This window comes from Bos javanicus, chromosome 21 (genome assembly GCF_032452875.1).
Source record: "Bos javanicus breed banteng chromosome 21, ARS-OSU_banteng_1.0, whole genome shotgun sequence".
NCBI classification, from domain to species: domain Eukaryota; kingdom Metazoa; phylum Chordata; class Mammalia; order Artiodactyla; family Bovidae; genus Bos; species Bos javanicus.
The window spans coordinates 33307740-33327900 of NC_083888.1; the positions used below are offsets into that span (position 1 = coordinate 33307740).

At 59.2% G+C, this 20161-nt stretch overlaps 1 protein-coding gene across 1 annotated transcript; it reads right to left on the bottom strand.

Annotated features, from left to right (window-relative positions):
* Window positions 1-268: 268 nt before the first annotated feature.
* On the bottom strand, window positions 269-19369 carry CSK (C-terminal Src kinase). The gene is made up of 13 exons (XM_061394826.1): window positions 18713-19369; window positions 5082-5161; window positions 4645-4758; window positions 4428-4540; window positions 3894-4113; window positions 3042-3135; window positions 2767-2832; window positions 2586-2685; window positions 2401-2491; window positions 1874-1947; window positions 1590-1785; window positions 1397-1483; window positions 269-1146 (listed from the first exon to the last, which is right to left on the bottom strand). Exons 2-13 carry the CDS (start codon window positions 5094-5096, stop codon window positions 964-966), a joined length of 1353 nt encoding a protein of 450 aa, XP_061250810.1. The 5' UTR covers window positions 5097-5161; window positions 18713-19369; the 3' UTR covers window positions 269-963.
* Window positions 19370-20161: the final 792 nt, after the last annotated feature.

Genomic DNA, 20161 nt, shown 5'->3' on the forward strand with positions numbered 1-20161 from the left:
CCAGGACGGCCCCAGGGCCAGGCCTGCCTGGCAGCGGGACGTTGAGGGAGGCAGGTGGTGAGAACTCCTTCACGGCAGACACAGGACACTCGCTCGTGCAGCTGACACAAGGCGGTGGCTACATCTCCCCGCAGTGCTCCCCACCCTGCCCCCCTCACAGGGCAAGCACAGCCTCACTCACAAGAGACAGGGGGATGGACAAGATGGCACAGGGATGGGGGGCTGGGTGGGATAGGCAGGCTCGGTGGATGAAGCGCCGAGACCGGGCAGCGGGGTCCTCATGGAGTGGTTTATTACGATTCCATCTCACAAGGCAGGTGGGTGGGCGGCAGCGGCACATGGACTCCAAGCCCCTGACAGACGTCTGCCTCGGGCGCATGCAAACACTGCAACATGGTCAAGCGCAGACACGGGGCGACCGAGGCGACACGGACACGGGACACGGGGGGGGAACAGGGCCGGGGCGATGGGGCCCTAGAGAGGGGCCTGGTCTCCCCAACCCTCGTGGGCAGGACAGGAAAATAAGATTCGTACTTCTTGTAAAATGCCCATTTGCTGGGTACTTTCTTTCTCCTTATCTTGAAAAATAATAAAAAATAAACACACGGAAAAAAAAATCTCAAAAAAAGAAAAGGAATAAAACTCTAAGAAGGCGAGAGATGGGAGGCCAGGGGGAGCCTGACCACGGTAGGGCGTCTATCCCCCGGCTCTTCAGCCTCCTCCCATCCGGGCCCGAGGGCAGGGCTCCCAAAGCCCCACAGGTGGGTCCATGAAAGAAGATGCCAGGCCTAGGCGGGGTCTCTGGGTGCCAGAGGGGGCACGGGCTGGGACAGGAAAGAGGCCCAGCGGCCTCCTGCTGGGCTCAGTTCGGGTTTGGGCCCAGCGAGCGGGGGCGCAAGGTCCGCAGTCTCTCCGGCTCAGTCCCTGCAGGCCCTCAGGCCCTCGGCCTGGGCGAGGCCGCAGTCACAGGTGCAGCTCGTGGGTCTTGATGCGCTCGAGCTGCTCGCGGAGCTGCAGGAAGGAGGGCCGCGTGGCGGCATCCAGGTGCCAGCAGTTCTTCATGACCTCGTAGACTGCAGGTGGGCAGCCGTCGGGGGCATCCATCTTGTAGCCCTTCTCCACCCGCGGGACGACGTCCTTCAGGGGCTGCGCAGAGGTGGGGGTGGTGTGAGTCGGTGCGAGGCCTGACCCCGAGGGGACCCCTACTTGGCACCCCTCTCCACGACACCCCTAGTTCTGTCTCAGATCCAGGTCCCGGGGGCGCCCTGAGAGGACCCCAGGGCAGGTCTGCAGCTTCCAGGCCTCAGATGGGGGAGGCAGGGCCCAGTGAGGGCCCCCACCCTGCCACCCTCCCCTTTCTCCAAGCCCCAGTCTCAGCCCCAGTGCCCACACTCACAATTCTTGGATAAGGCACTCGCCCGAAAGAGTAGATTTCCCAGAGAAGGATCCCGAAACTCCACACATCAGACTTGGTGGAGAATTTCTGCCATGTGGATGGGAGAGGCGGTGTCAGATCCTGGGAACTGGGGGTGGGGGTGACCAGGAACCCCATCCACCACTGCTCAGGCCCAGAGGAGAAGCCCACCCACCTTCTCTCTTAGGGCCTCAGGGGCTGTCCACTTGACCGGCAGCTTGCCCGTGTCCTGGGTGCTGGAGGCCTCCTTGGTGAGGCCGAAGTCGCTGACCTTGGCCACATTGTCCTCAGACACCAGCACGTTGCGGGCAGCCAGATCCCGATGCACGAAGTTGTTGCCCTCCAGGTATTCCATGGCCTCACAGACGTCTCTGGGGGTGAGCCACCCACACGTCCCCTCAGGCAGGGGTCCCGTAGCAGGGCAGCTCCCCCCACCCCCAATCAGGTTGCTTCACTCACAGTGAGAACTTGAGGAGACAGTCTCCGCCAAGCACCGACCGACCCCGAGACCGCAGGTAGTCCACTAGACTCCCCTGGGGCAGGACAGACAGACCAACAGGCCGCATAGGTTAGACTTGCCCTCCAGACCTCAGGGTACTTGGGGCTGGGTAAACGGTGACACTCACGGGAGGTGTGAGGAGAGCGAAGGGGCAGGGGAAAGGTCAGGGCATCACTTCTGAAAGATTATCAGATCCTACACACTGGACACTGCACTCAGCAATTTTCATGCACTGTCTCTTAATTCTCATAAATCTCTGAGGAAAGCTTTGTTACTACCTCCCTTCACAGACGAGGACCTGAAGTTTGGTGAGGTGACACAGCTTTTCCATGGTCCTGGAATGGTCATGCCATTGGTCACCTCCAGTGAATAAATGATGAGCCAGGACAAAAGCCAAGCCCCAGTGACTTCAAAGCTCAGTTGGAGAGCAGGGACTGAGGGAGCATGGGCCCAAGGGTATGGCGGGGGGCTTGGGGCGGGCACACACCTTGGCCATGTACTCGGTAACGATGTACAGCCCGCTCTTCTCCTCTACGATCACGCCCAGAAGCTGTACCAGGTTGCTATGCCGGAGTTGCCTATGGCGGGACAGGGTGGTCAGAGCCTGCCAAGCCTCCCCATCACCTCCCGGCTCCGGGGCGACCTCCCCACCCACCCCCTGCCCCAACTCACGTCATGACGGAGGCTTCAGCCAGGAAGGCCTGTGCAGTGGCATCGTTCTTAATGCACTTGACAGCGACTTTGTTCCCTCGGTAGTCACCCAGCATCACGTCTGCGAAGACAGCTGGGGCTTGTTCCCTGGACTCCCCACAGTCACCAGCCCCTCCCAGGGCTCCCACCCTCTCCGGCTCACCTCCAAACTCCCCCTTCCCTATGGTCTGCAGCAGCTTCAGGTCCTTCATGTTCAGCGCCCAGCCACCTGGGTGGGAGGTGACAGGGGGGCGGGAGGCGGTGGTCAGGGAGCGGGGGTTAAGTCAGAGCAGGGGTCGCAGCAGAGGAAGACTGGACTATGACATGTGGGTTCCCTGGAGGTCTCCAGAGCCTCTGGGATGGGGGTCGTGCCAGGAAGCCTGGGTGGGGGAGGAGGCGGGTGGGCAAGAGAGGGGTGGGGGTGGGGGTGGCACTCACTGCGGAAGAACTCATCCTGGGCGGCCACGGTGCCCTCCATGACCTTTGGCTTGATGAGGCGAGTACAGAGGCCATCTGCATCTGAGGTGTAGTGCTGCAGGGCGCAGGGCAGCCCCTCAGGACCGGGCCCTGTGCACCACCGGTGCACCACTCTGATCTGACCACCAGAGGGCAGCAGAGGCTGGTCCCACCCAGTCGAGTTGCTTTGGGGAGGGAGGGCTCCCCATTTTCTAGCAGGGTTAGGGAGGCCCAGACACACAGCCTGTCTCCCACGCCACCCCACACCCCAGGTGCTGGACGGACACCAGCTGTTGCTATCACTTGGCCTCACCAACAGCCCTGACTCAGCCTCTAGCTAGGTGTGCAGAGGACCCCTGCCCCAAGTCAGGCCAGCGGCGGGGACAGTGCTGAGGGTGGGTGCAGGAGGCATCTGAAGGCTGCCTGGGGCAGAGTCGGCCTTGGGAACTGCCGGACAAGGGGGCCACCAAGGTGGAGCTCGAGGAGACATGCTTATACACACATGGTTGGGCAGACAGTTCTGAGTGGCTGGAGGGAAGCTAGCTCTGGGATCAGAAGACTTAGATCTAGTCCTGGCACCTCCAAATCACAGCAGTGTGACCAGCAGCAGGTCCCTTAACTGCTCTGAACCTTTGTTTCCTGGCCTACATACTGGGGTGCCATCTCCACGTGGAGGCGCTGTGGGGTCAGAGATAAACCCTGGCACACGACAGGGGCTCTACAGAGGCGCAGGGAAAGGCAGGCTCGCCGAGGCCGCAGGGCCTGCCCAAGGTCACCCTGCCAGTGGCGGTGGGGCTGCAGCCGGAACCCAGCTGGCCCTGGGGCCCCGCTCACCTCCACCAGCTGCATGAGGTTCTCAAAGTACACCTCTTCATCGATGCTGAGCTTGCTGGCGTGGTACATGATGCGGTAATGCTCCACCTTGCCGTCACAGCTCACACACAGCGTGTAGTCCCCGGGGTAGTTGGTGCTCTCCCGCACCAGGAACAGGCCTGTCTCTGGTGGGCACAGGAGCCGCTCTGCCTGTTCCCGCGTGATCTTGCCATGGAACCAGCTGCAGGGAGGCCAAGCCTGGGGTCGTGGCAGCCCAAGGGCAGTGCTGGGTTCCACTTCCTGAAGGCCCTCCCTCTGGCTGGTGCCTCCTCAGGGTTTGTGGCTCAGACAGGCACTGAGGCCCTCGTCCTCTGCTTCCCACCCTTCATCCCCTCTGAGGTCTGCACCCACGCCCTTCCTCTTGAGAGGCCCTCATGGACATCCCAGCTCTTACTCTTGCCTTCATGCTTTCCTGACTCTCTTCCTGGGGACTCAGGGCTCCCATCCTCCTCCCTCCCAGACTGGAGCTTCTGATCGCTCCTTGGAGGTACTCACGGCATGAGGCTGAGCTTGGTGCCTGCCTTCACACCCTCCCGCTTCTGGACATAGTTGGCTGGGATGATGCCCTCACGGCCCACCTTGTTCTTGGCTTTGTACCAATTGGGGTCCTAGGGAGAGGGGAGCCCAGACACTTTCTCAGGCTCACCCACCCCTGCAGGGGAGCAAAAACCCAGAAGTGGGTGGTGGGTGGGGGTGTGAGGTCCCTGGTTACCTTGGTGACAGCCACAATGGTGAGCACGTCTCCTTTGCAGAAGGGAAGGTCTTGCTCAGCAGTGCCATGAAAGTTGTACTTGGCAATACATTCTGTACCGGATGGCCAGGCAGCCTGCAGGGCAGGCACCAGGTGGGCGGGTGCAGCCCTGGGCAACCCCCACCCACCTGCCTGCACGCCTGCAAGGCCACAGCCTCTCTCCTAGCCTCCACAAGCCTGGGTGAGGCGCCCTTCCTCCACAGAGCGCTGGGCGCCTGCCAGCTGAGTCTCACCCCCTGGGCTCCCATCTTGAGTGCCTGCATCTGAATTCTACTTTGCTAAGAGCCAGGGCTGGGGAGAAGGGGAGAGCATCGACCTGCATTCTCACTCTCTCCCCTCTCGGCACCCCATGGTGGCATGGGGACCCCCGCCACACCAGACCCCCATCGCCGCAGTACCTGAATTGCCGACATCTTCCTAGAAGATCTGGCGTCCCCGTGTCACAGGAAGGCCGACCTGTCACTTGGTACCATGAGAGCTGTGGGGAGAAGTGGGGGCTGAGGGGAAGCTGTGAGAAGAGACGGCGCCTCTGTCACTGAGATCCTGCTCCCTCCCCACAGCAATGTGAACAGATGCCAGTGGCTTCTGGAGCTGGGGTCTGGGGCAAGGGCTGCCCTTTCCAGTCTTGGCAGGCTGCGGACACTGGGCAGGAGAGAAGGGCCGAGGACCCCCAACCCTGAGCCCACTGTGGCCTTATAGCCTACAGAATGACCGACAGAGGCCACAAATCACAGCGGGTGAGTAGCACCTGCCCTGCCAGCCCATGGCGGGATATCAGCTAAGTGGTCTGCGAGGGGCCACTGAGGGTAGTCACTGAGGGCGGCTGAGGTCACTGAGGTCCTTGGGATTTGGGGAAAGTCACTCGTCCTCTGTGGGCCTCTCAGTTCTGTCACCTACAGAAACTTGCCCAGGCAGAATCTCTGAAATCAAATGTAAGCCAGCTCCATGGCCTGGCCACCCCACTTCCGGGCACACACCCGAGAGATGGCAGGGCAGGTGTTGCCAAGACAGGCCCGGGAGAGCACACGGGAGCCTGGTCTGAACAAAGTGCACACTGGGGACTGCCCAGATGCTCGCCGGGAGTGAGAGATAAGCTGTGTGTGTTCACACAACAACGGACAGCAGCAACCGTGAACCAACCGCCACCATGGACCAACACTGACGCGTGCCCAAGCGTCGTGCTGACCAAGGCGCCAGGCAGGAAGCACACACGCCGTGTGATCCCATCTGGATCAGGTTCAGAATCAGGGGATTCCCAGGGCAGGATGGAGACCTCGGAGGAGACAGCTAGCTGACTGCAAGGGGGCAAGCTGAGCTCTGGCAACTCACCGAGCTGTGCCCTGAGACTGGTGTAGTTTCTGGTGTACATGTTGACTTCAATACAGTGGACTCCCCCAAGAAAGCGACCCCAGACAACCTGATGCCCCCAGAGCAGCAAGTCAGCCCCGTCCTGCACACATACTCTCTGCGGCCCCAGCTCAGCACTCCCTCTGCAACCATCATCTTCCCACACACAGCCCAGAGCTGCCGTGTACCTGTCTCAGGAAGCAGAGGGATGGGACTACTGTTCTTTGCTGACAGATGAGCAATCTGAGGCTTAGGCAGGGCCAGTGGCTCTCCCATGCCTATGGTGTGTCAGAAGAGAAACGCCTCCATGTGCCTTGTTCCCAGGCTCATTCATGTGACGGACAAGGTCTGGGGCCTGGCTGACATTCATGAGCAGTGGAAGAAGACATTTAAATGCAAGTGCCTAGGGGTGTGCAGGGAGTGAGGACTGCAGAGCTCAGGTGGGCTTCCTGGAGGAGGGAGCGCTGGAGCTGAGCCTGGAAGGTCGCAGGGCTTGGAAAGGCAGGGGCACCCAGGCTGGAAGCCCATCGTGAGGGAAGGTGGGAAACATATCCTATGGTCTGAGCACCCCGTTGTCCGCTGCAGGGGATGGTGAGTACTGGGCCCGCAGGGCACAGACCCTGCAGGGATGTGGGGCTTCAAATTCCAGGTGAAGAGACAAGCTTGGCTTCTGAGGGCCATGGGACCTGGGGCCTAAGCAGGGGGTGTGTGGTCTGGGCGACCAGAAGGAGCCAGGGGAACCACCACCACTGCTTCCAGGCCCCACTCCTGGGGCAAGGGTCAGGCAGACCAGGCTCTGACGAGTACACAACAGGCGAGAAACTCAACCCTTCTGATCCTCGGATCTCGCACTCCGAAGGCGGGATGGGACACCCCCAAGCAGGCTGTGGAGGGAGTGGATTGAGCCCCCAGACTTGGAAGTGTCTGGCATCAACCTCCTGCGCCTGGGGATGAAGGGCTTCCCTTCCTCCCGGAACACACAGTGCTTCCTGTCCCGAGGCCAGAGCGGCAGCCTCTGCCGTCTGGGCAGGGAGACCGGATCCCCCTAGACACACACACACTGACACGACGGGGCCACCATGAGTACAGCAAGCAACTTCGGGCTCCCGACAACCACCTGTGGGAGCCACGAGCTCCTCTTGCCCCCATTTCATAGAAATGGAAACCGAGGCTCAGGAGCTTGCAACAACTTGCCCTAAGGCACACCACTAGTTAGGGGTGATGGTCTGGAACTTGAATTGGGGTCGCTCTGTGGTTGGCTGGGTCCTCAACCTGCAAGCCCTTCTGCATAGGGGTTCTGCCAGCTCTCCGCATCCCCATGTCTCCCCCTCCCTCCACAGAGGGCGCGGAGGCTGAGGCGCCGTTAGTCACCCTCTCAGCTGTCAGTTTGCAAACACTCTCTCCCCGGCCTGCAGCTGCCGCCGCCGCCGCCTCCCCACTGACTTGAGGATAATAATAAAAATAATAATAGGCCATGTTGGCTGAGCACTTACTCTGTGCCAGGCTGTCCTTGACACATTATGGCTCATCAAATCCTCTTAACAACTGAGAGAAAGGCTATTATTATTCCCATTTTACAGGTGAGGATGCCAAGCTAGGCCAAGAGGCAAGTGGCCTTACCTGAGGCTACACCTCCAGTGAGCATCCTGCCTCACACAGGTGTCAGAGGCCTGAGCCAGCAGACCATCCCACCCCCACGCCTGGTGCCCTCTGCCTAACGTGCCCACACATGTCTATGGAGTTGCCGGCAGGCTGGGACCACCCTGGCCTAGAGAAGAGAGTGCAAGGGAACAGGGAGAAGCGAGCAGTGCTCAGGGGGATGGGCGAACCCAGAGAGGTCAGGGGGGCTTCCTTGAGGGTCTGGCTTTGGAGAGGACAATCAGGAAAGGACAGGTGTGAGCTAGCTTTCCCCTTGCTCAACTGGCTATGGCTTCAGGACTCAGTTTTCCCACCTGTACAATGGATTGGTGACAACCTTGCAGCTTCCAGGGCTGCTCTGAAGCCTGCTTTCTTCACACAGATATCCTGCTGGAGGGAGCTGCAGATACTCTCTGATGGCTCCTCCCTGGCGAAGTCATGAGGCCAGGACGACCCTGTCCTTAGGGCCCTGAGGGTCCAGATGGGCTATCCCCCTCCAGGTCAGAGGCCAAGAGTCAGCGGCTGGGAGGGGCCGCTAAAAACTGTGGCCTCTGATCCAGCCTTGGTCAGGCACAGAGGGGCCCTGCCAGGGTTATCTGAACCTTGTTTCAGGCAGCTTTGCAGAAGAAGTGCAGGAACAGTGTCCTGGGAGGCATGGGCTCTCAGTCCGGTTCCTGCTCTGTCACTAACTTGCTCTGTGACCTTGGGGAAGTCCCTTGAGCTTTCTGGGACTCACTGGCTCTCCACCACGTGAGCCAGATCCCTTTATCACCTGCAGCTCCTAGGACTCTGCCTCCCTGCCTTGGCATTCCCTCTCCACCCCTCCCCATTCTCTACCCAAGGAACTTCCACTCAACCTTTGGGGTTACACAGGTGCCTAAAAACACGTAGCAGGACAGTCCCTGTGGCACTGATGGGTGTAGCAAGAGGCTGGGAGACAGACTTTATGTCCATTAATAAGGAACCAAGTAAATAAATGACCAGATATCCCCCAAAGGGAAAAAGGCCAGCTGAGACAGAGCCAAGACAGATCTCAAGGTGTTGAAACAGAAGCCTCCCCGTGAGAGAGTAAGTAGAAATGGCAAATAACCAGCTCAGATCATGAAGGACATGTTGCTAGGGGTGCAGGACAGTGACATGGCATCTGGGGACCACGCTCCAGACTAACCAGAGAGAGGAAACAGCACTTCCAGCACAGCGAGATGTGGCCCATGCCTCGTTCACCAAGTGATCAAACGGAGCGGCACCAATGAGGAGAGGAGCATACAGAGTGCCTCCCGCCCTGAGCAGGGCATGGCATCTTCTGTGCCACGGCCGCAGAGCCGCTTAACCTGACTCCAATTAGGGAGCCCAGATATCCGGCCTGCCTTGAGTCAAGGTCATTAAAGACAAAACAAACAAGCACAGGCTGGGGGATGTTCTGGATTAAGCAGGACACCAAAGAAACAGGACACAACAAAATGGTAACTATGGGAGGTGAGGGGTGTGTTAGGGGGTAACCTTACTGTGGTAATCGTATCACAACATACATCTGTATCAAATCTTCACACTGTACACTACTCAAATTCACATAACACTAAATAGCAATTATATCTCAATAAAGCTGAAAAAGAAAAAAAAGACACACGACAGCAAGACTCAATGAGTGATTCTGAATCAGATTCTGGATCAGAGGGAAAAAATAGCTATAAAGGTCACTTGGGGACAACCTTGAAAAATGAAAACGTTAGATAATATGATGGAATTAACGTTAATTTTCTTAACTGTGATCATGGTACTGTGATTATATAATAGATCTGTGCTAAAATACTTAGAAGAGGAAGGTATGATGCCTGCAAACTCACACTCAAATTGGCAAAAAAACAAAGTATATACATATGTCTAGTACACAAAAGAAGAGGTAACGCAAATGTGGCGAACTGTTAAAATCCGGTGCATCTGGGTGAAGTATATATGGGTATTTGTGTGTGTGTGCTAAGTCGCTTCAGTTGTGTCCGATTCTCTGCGACCCCATGGACTGCAGCCTGCCAGGCTCCTTTGTCCATGGGATTCTTCCGGCAAAAAAACTGGAGTGTGTTGCCACACCCTCCGGAGGATCTTCCCTACCCAAGGACTGAACCCACGTCTCCTGCACTGCAGGCAGATTCTTTTTCCATCTGAGCCACCAGGGAAGCCCACATATGGGTATTTATTATACTATTATTTTAGCTTTTTGGTAGGTCTGAAAAACTCAAAGACTGGAGGAAAAAAAAAAAAAAGCAAGGTGCAGGACATCATCCATGGTATATTACAATCCTTATTTTTCCAAAGGACATACCATTCATCCCTGACCTCAGAAATGCACAGATTATCGCTAAAAGACAAAAGAAGCTGATAACAGAGGTTATCTATCTCTGGGAGGGGGAAGGAGGAGTGAGGATCAAGTTCAGGGCAACTTCCTTTTCATTGTATATCTGCTGTCTGTTCTTTAATTTGTTTTCTTAACAACATGTATCTATTGAGTGAGTGAAAGTCACTTGTCTGTCCTGTCTGACTCTTTGAGACCCCATGGACTATACAGCCCACGGAATTCTCCAGCCCAGAACACTGGAGTGGGTAGCCTTTCCCTTCTCCAAGGGATCTTCCCAACCCAGGGATCGAACCCAGGTCTCCCGCATTGCAGGTGAATTCTTTCAGCTGAGCCACAAGGGAAGCCCATGTATCTATTCAGTTCAGTTCAGTTCAGTTCAGTCGCTCAGTCGTGTCCAACTCTGTGACCCCATGAATCTTAGCACACCAGGCCTCCCTGTCCATCACCAACTCCTGGAGTTCATTCAAACTCATGTCCAACGAGTCGGTGATGCCATCCAGCCATCTCATCCTCTGTCGTCCCCTTCTCCTCCTGCCCCCAATCCCTCCCAGCATCAGAGTCTTTTCCAATGAGTCAACTCTTCACATGAGGTGGCCAAAGTATTGGAGTTTCAGCTTTGGCATCAGTCCTTCCAATGAACACCCAGGACTGATCTCCTTTAGAATGGACTGGTTAGATCTCCTTGCAGTCCAAGGGACTCTCAGGAGTCTTCTCCAACACCACAGTTCAAAAGCATCAATTCTTCGGCGCTCAGCTTTCTTCACAGTCCAACTCTCACATCCATACATGTATCTATTACCTCCCCCCTAAAAATTATGACTGAGTTTCCCAGGTGGCTTAGTGGTACAGAATCCACCTGCCAGTACAGGAAACACAAGAGATATGGTCCAACCCCTGGATCGGGAAGACCCCCTGGTGGAGGAAATGGCAACCCACTCCAGTATTCTTGCCTGGAGAATCTAAATCCCACGAACAAAGGAGCCTGGCAGACTACAGTCCATGGGGTCGAAAAAGAGTCAGACATGACTTAGTGAATTAAAAAACAAGAAAAAAAGCAAAAATTGCGATTAGTAAGAAAATAAACAACTTCTGGAAACTGACTTATGCCAGGAGTCTTCCATGGTCACCTGGCTGTGGTGGCTGGCTGCTTCAGGCCTCCAGAGCCTCTTACGTCTCACGGTCCAGTGAGAACCTCCCCGACCCTGGCCTGGGAGCCCTGCAGGAGTAAAGCCAGGCTGACTCACGTCCTAGCAGGGGCCAGGCCCAGAGCGGCTGGGCCGTGATTGAGTACTGAATGAATGAAGGAACCAACAAACAACAGGGGGAAGCTAGGCTGGCTGCACCACACTGTGGTCCCACAACCGACAGGACTATATTTAACCCCAAAAGGACAGCAGCTGCCACCCCACCCCCACAGAGCTGGGGGACAGGGGGCTTTCACTCCTACTTCCTGCCCCAAACCCTGCTCCCAGCAGTCCTTGTGCTGGGGTCCCGGGAACAGGCTGGGCATTGTGCCCAAGCACTGAGGTCAGTGGCCGCAGCCTCAGGCAGGCTTTCTTGGGAGCCCAGGCTGCCAGGGAGGGGCGAAGCCCAGAAACTGCCCTCTTCCTGCTTTGGGGCAGCTGTAGACCCCAGAGCCAAGCACGTGCTGAGGGCCAGAGTAGGTCAAGGGGCTCCTGCCCTGCCCCCCTCACCAAAACTCCACTGCCTAGTGGGGCGTGGGAGCCTTCAGTAACTGTTTACACCCAGCTAAAAATACCCACTGAAAAGGGAAGTGCACAGGAGACCTGGGGGGGACTCGGGGGCCACGGTCCCCAGAGACTCTGGTCCAGCCATAGGACCCGGCTGGAGTCGCTGCAGGGCGGGGGCAGCCCGCTGGAGGCAACAAGCCGGTCCACCTTGCCCTCTCGTTCTTCGAGCCATCGTTTCAAGAGCCTCCCTGTATGCCCAGCCCCACGTGTGGTGGGTCAGTATGGCCAGGAAGGGGAAGGGCCCAGGAGGGTCCTGCCCTTGGGACCCCAAGAATGCTACTCGGCTTCTCTCCCTGGTGCCCAGCCCTGCTGCTGATCTCCGAGCTGCCAGGTGGTCAGTCAATGACGGCCAGGTGTGCAAGGGATGCCTCAGCAGGCGAGAGAGACAGGGGGCGGGGCCACTGGGGAAGCGGAGTGTTGGGGGGGTGGTGTTAGCAGGGGACTGGGAGGATCTCAGGTGATCTCAGGTAGAAGCGACTGTGCTAGATCAGGCCAGGATTCGGATTTCAAACCGTGGTACGCAGAGGGTTAGCTGAGAATGAAGAAGCGCAGGGTGGGGTCTACAGGGGCTCTGAACCCAGGCAGTTTGGAAGCCGCTGACAGGTATGGGGCAGACACAAGCAGCGCTGTTTCTGACTGGGCGCGACCCTCCACCCCCCCCACCCCCCACCCCAGCAAAGGACAGCACCTGAGGAGGGCGGGGCACGCCAGCAGCTGAGCTGGTTTGGCAGCTGCACAATCAGCCCCGCCTCTGGTTTTGCAAGGGGCACCCAGGCTGACGGCACTGTGATGCCCCTGGCCACACACCAGGGTGGAGGTAGGGGCTGGTTCCCACTAAGCTGGACGGGTGGTCCCAGAGCCCTCAGCATACCCACTACACAAAATGTCTCAGGGCCGGGTAGCAGCAGAACTGGGCACAAGACCCCTGAAAGGCCTGAACCTCCCTGGGGGTCAGGAGAGGACTGGAAGGAGGGTCCCACTCACTTTGCCTCTGGTGTGTGCGGTCCACCCCCCACCCCAGGGCTCCCTCAGCCTTCAGCACCCCAGTCCTAAAGGGAGGGGTGAGACGAATGGCTAAAAAATGTTAAAAACCAAACTACAGCAACTCACAGGCTTTTTTCCTGCCCCCCAGTGGCTCAGTGGGACCGGAAATCCCGTCTAGCGGTTTGGGAGAGGCGGGGGCTGGAGGAGAGAAGCCTAATGGGGTGCCTCCTCCCCCAGGCACTGCTGTGGCTGGAGGCTGTCACTCCTGGCCCAGAAAGGTTTCTAATTACCGCTCAGGAGCCTAATTACCTACATGCGCTGGGCAGGGGGGGACTCCAGGGCTCCCCAGGGCCCTAACCCAGACCTCAGTTCCGCCACACCCCTCGGCACAGCCTGTGGTCTTTGCATCTTCATTTGACTACATTTACATATGGCCTCTCAGCACTGGTCTCCAACGAACCCTTGAAAACCAGACTGTCCTTGTCCCTCACCCTAGTCACCTTACACGTGGGGAGACTGTGGCCCAGTGGCCGGTGAGTGGCCTAGAACTTTGACCCCCAGATTCCCGTCTCTGGTCTCCCCGTCTCAGAGAACATACAGCCATGCTGCCCAGGGGAAGGAGAAGAAGGGCTACCAACACCCTCCCCCACGGGATGGACTGTAAAAGTGAAAGCACGGAGCGAGAGCCTACTGACCCAAGCCTGCCCTCGTTACTTCACCCTCAGAAAACCCCTTATCTGCTTGACAGAGGAGGCACCCAGCTGAGGACGATCACCCAGCTTCCAAGGGGGAGAGTGAGGGTTTGAGTTCAGGCCTGCCTGAACTTGGTCAGCAAACCCTCCACCCTCTCCTTGGGCAGGACCGATGACGTCCTGGACAGACAGGTGCGGGAGGGCAGCTGAGGGGGGACCGGCCGGCCCTCCTGTTCTGGGAAGCACGGGTTACATCTGTGCCATATCCTGCCTTGCAGAGACAGGCCAAGAGTTTGTCCAGGGCCACACAGCAGCTAGAGAAGTCAGCAGCCCTAGAGAGTAAGGGCTCCGGCCAAGGACCTCTGCCCCCACCCACCTCTTTCTCAAATGCTTCTTGATTTTCATGGCCCTGCCCCTCCAGGAAGTCCTCCTGGCTGCTCCAGCCTACGCAGATCCCCAGCTTCTGAGCTCCCCCCAGCCCTGCCAGGAAGTTAGAACCACAGGCCTCCCCCAGCTGACTCCTCTCTGAGCCTGGGCTCCTATACTGGTTGGCAGGGGGCTCTGAGGGTTCCCTCTCCCCTCCACTCTCCCTGTGGCATGGCCAGCACAGGCCAGGCCCACAGATGTCCGGGCCTGGGTGAGGAGCAGAGGTTGGGCTGAGAAGCAGCAGCCAGGGGGTGCAGGTGTCAGGTGACACCCAGGTCTTCACCCACCGGGGCAGGGCTTCCAATCATGTGGAGAGCAGACCGGCAGGGGGTGGGGGGTGCGCCAGGCAGCCTCTCTTTTGTGTCTGGAGGCCCAGGGCACGGAAGGGGAGGGGGAGGCGGAGGGAAGCTGCGGTTGGAGGCCCAGCCCCACCGAGGCGTTCAGAGCTGGTGTGTGATGAGAAGCCACGTTCATCACAGGACCTCAAAACCAGGAAGAGAAACTGAGCAGGCAGAAGGGTGAGCTGGGCTGCACAGGGGGGCCCCCAGCTTCCCGGGGCCTGCCAAGGGGAGCTCCTGGACAGTCAGTGGACAAACCACTTGGCCCTCCTGGGCCTCAGTTTGCCCATGGGAAAAATGGGATTTCTCTCCCTGGTTCTGCCACTATGGCCCTGACTGGTATGGGCTGCGGTATGCCTGAAGCCAGGGACCCTCCCCCAATTAGTGGAGTACTCCTGGTCCCGCAGCGGGCTCTGGCCTCTCCTGGGAAGAAGGGCTTGGCCCTCTGCAGCCAGCCTTGCCCTGCTTGCTTCTCCCCTAAGCCACACAGGGAGCACACTAGCTCTTCCTCACCAGCTCTTTATTTTTAGGTCTGAATTTGACTTTAATCATTACTTAGCGGATTCTATTTCCAGCCCTTGGATGAAGGGACCCAGAGGAGAGGAGGAGGGGAGGCGGTGCTCCCTGCCTGGGATGGAGGGGTGGCCTGCTCCTCCACCCATCCTGTCCCCAACCAAGAAACAGGGGCACTGAGAAACACCCAAAGTGCTCACCCCAGCCAGGCCAGCATCGTGGAGAGGACCGCACCCTGTGACCTCATCCCAGCCCGGGCTGTGGGACAGGAGGGCAGCTGTAATGCCCACTTCCCCTGCGCCAAGACCAGGCAGGAGGCAGACACTCCAAAGGCAAAAGTCTGGCAGCCGGAGCCTGAGGTCAGGCACCGGGGAGCCCTCTGCATTGAAGGAGCCACCTCGGGAAGGACCCTCTGCCTACGTTGTTCCTGAGCCATGCTGGTCATCTGGGCTATGGTCTCATAGGCCCCGGGGGTGCCGATCTGAGACTGGTTTCCTCCTAGTGTCCCTGGGGTGGCGCTAGGAAGGCACACCCCCACCCCCGTTCTACAGAAGCAGAACAAGAGGAAGCAAGTAATGTCACAGCAGTACACACTCAGGTTAGACCTGGGCAGCATCTGCCAGAGAGAGGGCTGCCAACACCCGAGATTTCCCAGTGATCTGTGGACCATCTATGTTCCCTTCAGCTCCCAGCTGGGAGGCTCTGGAGTCTGTGGCCCCTGGCCCCGGCTTTCTTCCCTCCTTCAGCTGCTTGGTGGGAGGATGCAGCTGGCATGGCAGTCCCTGGCTTGAGGCTCAGGATGCCTGGAGTTCCTTGCCCAGTACTCAAGTTTTCCTAGCGAGTAGGTCCCTGTCTCTACAGGGGAAACGTGGGGCTAGCCTAGGAAGTAGCTGAAGCTGAGGGACAGGAGGCAGCCAGGCTTTCAGAGAAGAGGCCTCATTCATTCAGCTCTGATGCTGGAAGAACAGAAGGAGAAGGGGTAGGGCCAGGCCCCAGAAACCAACCCATAGCCCATCTTCCACATGGTGATGGGGCGGGTGGAAGGCAGAGAGGGGCGACAGGACACTGGCCAGAGCAGTTTCTGAACACAGGGTTTCAGAAGGGCTCCCTGGGCAGAGACCACCCTCGGTTAGGTGAGCCATCAGCCAACCGTGGCCCTGGCGTCTTCTGCACATGCCGAGGCAGCCGGCTGTGGGCACTCTCTCAACAACGCCTACCCTTCTTACAGAGCATCTAGTGGACACCAGGGGCTGTGCCAGGCACCTTCCAGTCCCTGGGTTAGTTAGTTCAGTGTCCGCACACTACCCTCTGAAGTAGGGATTGCTGTTGTGTATATAAAGGAAATCTGGCTCCAAGGATGACCTGCCCAAGATCCCTCTACCCCGGCCTCAATGGCACAGCTGGGCCTGGAGTCACTTGTTGGCTGGGTGCCAAGTTGCCTACTCTCTCCAATACCCTCGGCGGCTATGGGGGCCTGTAGTAACAACAGTTACAGCAGCGACAGACGGGCAACAACAGTGCACAAACCTGGGAACAGGGTTGGAGTATCGCCGCTATGGCAGAGCTGTCCGGAATATTCCGTAGCTTTTTAGAGGCAAAGTTACAGACTGTGTAGCAACATGAGAAAATGCCCAGATACAGTATTAAATGAAAAAAGGTGTGAAGGCACACACACCCAAATGACAACAGCGACGAAGGAAAAAAAGATCAGCGAAAGATGGGCTGGGAACTCCAAGATACTAACAGCCACGGCACTGGGGAAGAAACAGTGGGTGAGTTTTTCGTTCTCTAAATGGTCTGTAGTGCTGTTTTGTTACTTTCTAAATTAAGCACCCCAACACTACATACCTACACACTTAGTTTTCTCATAAGCAACTCAGGCTTTGCGTTCTGGGGACCTGCCTGTCCCCTAGCTCTGGTCCTGGTGTCTGGGATTTCAAGGAATGGCCTTTCTGATTTGGGACAGCCCCTGAGACACACGAGGGTCCTTCCCTACCTTCTCTTTCGCAGATCAAGCACCTTTGGGTTATTTCTTTGAAGCCAAGGCCCAAAGATGGAGCCAAGAGGTGGACCTCAGCCGTCTTGGACGATCAGGGGGCAGCCACGTCACACTGTGGGCCCTGGGGCTGTCTCTGCCCGAACTCTTGTCTGTTCTGGGATGGTTCAACCCCTAGGAACCTGGTACCCTCAGCAGTGATGCTGGAGACCCTCTCTCGGTCCTTCTCAGTCCCAGGTCCAACGCAGACAGAAGAGCAGGGAGGAAGACACCAAGCTCGCCAGAGAAAAAGTGAATCCCTGCACACACGCTTCCTGAAGCCAGACCCTTTCTACGAGGGCCTCGGGACCCTGGGCTGCCCCTGACAGCTCACAGGCATCCAACCAGGTCAGGTTTCAGCCCTAGGCCTTCGGGTTGGAAAGGAAGTTAGGGCTGGGTGAGGGGAACCTCACAGACCCACCACATTTGTGAACCCTCCACTGTGCCTGTCAGGGCAACCGGAAACAGCAGCAATCAAGGGCAGAGACCTGAGCAGGATAAACCTGCCGGTGGCCCCCGGGGCCCCAAACACCACCCTGTATCCTCCAGGGGACCCCCACACCTCTAGGAGCAAGAGGATCCTGCCACACTCCCAATCTCCCTCCTTCCACCTTCGCCCTGTTCCTGCTGGGGCCCCTACCAAGAAAGATACTGGGACCATTAGGGTGTGGGGAGCTTGGAAGAGACCATCTGGATGTCCCCACTCTGACAATGCTCTGATGCCAAGGCGGTAGCGTGATCCCTACAGGGTTTTTGTCTTTCCCTCCAGATCCTAGTCACTAGCTAAGCCAAAGGTGTACAGGAGGGCTGAGTCAGGACAGCCCACTGGACTGCTTGAGCTCAGAAGCAGGGGTACACCCCACGGGTGCCCCCACGCACTCGCCACATCCCATGAGTGGGACCCAGCCTCAGACAGCAGGGGGAAACCCCATAGGCAGAGCCGATGCTGCCTGAGCCCAGACAAGGCAGTGCTGAGGCCGGAAGCCCTCTCGCTTCTCTCCAGCCCTCTATAAGGGAGCACGTGCTCATCCCACAAGGTCCCATGGCCAGGTTGGGGGGCTTATGTCCCTCATGGATAAAGGTACCTGTATCGTTTCCCTCTGCCCATAGCAGTCCAGCCCTGCAGAGTGGGGGGAATGAGAGGACCGACAACCTAACTCTGCCAGAGGCCGGGGACAGCAACTTCCCCCTTTAAGCCTCAGTTCCCTGGTCTACAGAAAGGGAGGGGAAAGGAACCCCTAGTTAAGCTTCAAGAATCCGATGGCTGGGCACACCCCTTCCTGACACCTGGCCTGGGCCCTGAGGAGCCTGGGAGAATGGGCTGACAAGGCTGCCAGCAGGTGGGGGCATGGTCCTAATAATGCCCAGTGTCACCTCCACCCAAGACACAGGCCCTGCCCAGTTTCCCCACTCTAGGGTCAGAGGTCCCTTGGCTTAGGCCTAGTCTTCTGGGAGGCTCAGGGTGACAGGCTCAACCTCTGGCAGAGGCTCAAGGAAGGTGGCTGGGCCCTGGGCTTCCTGGAGACAGCAGGGCCTCCGCGGGGGGGAATGAGGGAGGGGTCAGAACCAGGCAGGCCGAGGAACCTGCAGGGAGGCCCGGGGCAGGGAATGGCAAACCGCCCATTCTCCGAGGGCCCTGGTCCATGCTGACCCCCTCCCTCCAGGCTCCAGCCAGCACCCACGAAGCGGGTGGGGGGAAGACAGACTCGGGGTGGCCTGAGACAAGTCTGTGGGGCTGGAAAGGCAGTACCTCCCTCGTGCGCTCCCCTCCCAGTCCGGCTGACAGGGACTCCCGGGAGATTTCGAACCCGGGAAGGAGGGGTGGGTAAGGGAGGTGGGGGATGGGTGTGGACGCCACGGCAGCTGCAAGAGAAGCGGGACGAGCGACCTCCGCCCGCCTCCCTCCGGGAAGCACCCGGACGCCCACCTCCCCTCCCGGCCCGCCAGGCACTCACCTCTCTCGGGGCACTGCGGTCCGGGCCACCTCGCTGCGGGCAGCATCAGCGGCCTGCCGGACGGTCCATGCGGCCAGGGGGGAGGGGAGGGGCGCAGGGGTCCCCGGGTGGTGAGGTACAAAGAGGTCTGGGTGCGAGAGGAGGGGGAGGAGGGACGGCCAGACAGAGGCAGGGGGATGGCCGCGCGGCCCGGGTCGGGGAGGGAAGAAAGGCGGGGGAGAGGGGGCGGGAGGGAGTCGGGGGGGAGGAAACAATGTAGCCGGCGCAGCCCCGGCAGAGTTCCGCTTCCGAACGCCGCCACCGAGGCTCGATGCGGGGACGTCGCGCCGGCTGCCCGGGGCGGCCCCGGACGCTGGTTCGGGGCGCCGCAGAAGGTCCCCGCGTTCCACGCCCCGGAGGCTCCGGCGGCCACAGGCTGGCTGGGGCGGGAGGGACCGCTGGCCGGGGGGGTGGCCCCGACGGCGGCGCGGCCGGGAGACCGCCCCGCTCGGACCCCACCCCAGCAAGACCTCCGCGCGGGGTGCGGGGTGGGGCGAGACCGGGAGGGCGGCGGCGGTCGCGGCGGCGGCGACGGCGGCAGCGGCCAAGCTCGGCTGGCCCTGGGCTCCGCTGGGAGGAAGCTCGCAGGCCTGGCGAGAGGAAGCGCGGCCCGGATCCTCCACCCGCGGCACCGCGCCTGCGCGAGGGAGCCGGCCCGGCGCGCGGCGGGGCGTGGGCCGACGGAGCAGCGCCCCCTGCCGGGCGCCGGGGACACTGCGGGGGGTGTGTCCGCGCGCACGCCCTGCCCCCGCCTGCCCGCCCGCGTTGAGGCTCCCGAAGGTCCCTCAGGGAGGTCCGGCCAGCCAGCCTTAGAGCAACCTCCAAGCCTTCCCCAGTGTAGCAGCGACGGAGGCCAGGCCTCGGCCCCTCTGCTCGGATCTGTTTGTGCACAGGGGCCCTCACCCGCAGGAGCATTCATCCGTTCACAAGCATTTCCTGGCGCTGCCAATGTGACAGGCCCTGTTCTGGAGTCTACCCGCAGGGCCGCTTGGTGGCTGTCAAGGAGTTCCCAGGGCCGACAGGCCAACAGACAAGCGCTAGGAAATAATTGATAAAAGTGAAGGAGTGGTGTACAAGGCTCACAGGAAGCAGAAAAGAGGGGAGGGCTAACGGGGAGACTTGATAGAGCTGGGACTTTAGGCAGAAGGAATAAGCATGGGCAAAGGTCGGGAGAGGTGAAAGCACTTGACATCTCTGTGCTGCGCTGTGCTGTCTTGTCGACTCTTCGCGACCTGTGGAGTGTAGCCCACCAGACTCCTCTGTCCATGGGGATTCTCCAGGCAAGAATGCTGGAGAGGGGTTGCCGTGCCCTCCTCCAGGGCATCTTCCCAACCCAGGGATGGAACCCAGGTCTCCTGCATTGCAGGCAGATTCTTTACTGTCTGAGCCACCAGGGAAGCCCCCTGACGG

What these genes read in the sequence shown, in the direction of transcription:
- CSK (XM_061394826.1), bottom strand. An exon ending in CCATTGTGGCTGTCACCAAG is followed by an intron (nt 4,541 to 4,644) that starts GTAACCAGGGAC and finishes CCCTCTCCCTAG; the next exon opens with GACCCCAATTGGTACAAAGC. An exon ending in AGGGAAGGGGGAGTTTGGAG is followed by an intron (nt 2,686 to 2,766) that starts GTGAGCCGGAGA and finishes CTGTCTTCGCAG; the next exon opens with ACGTGATGCTGGGTGACTAC.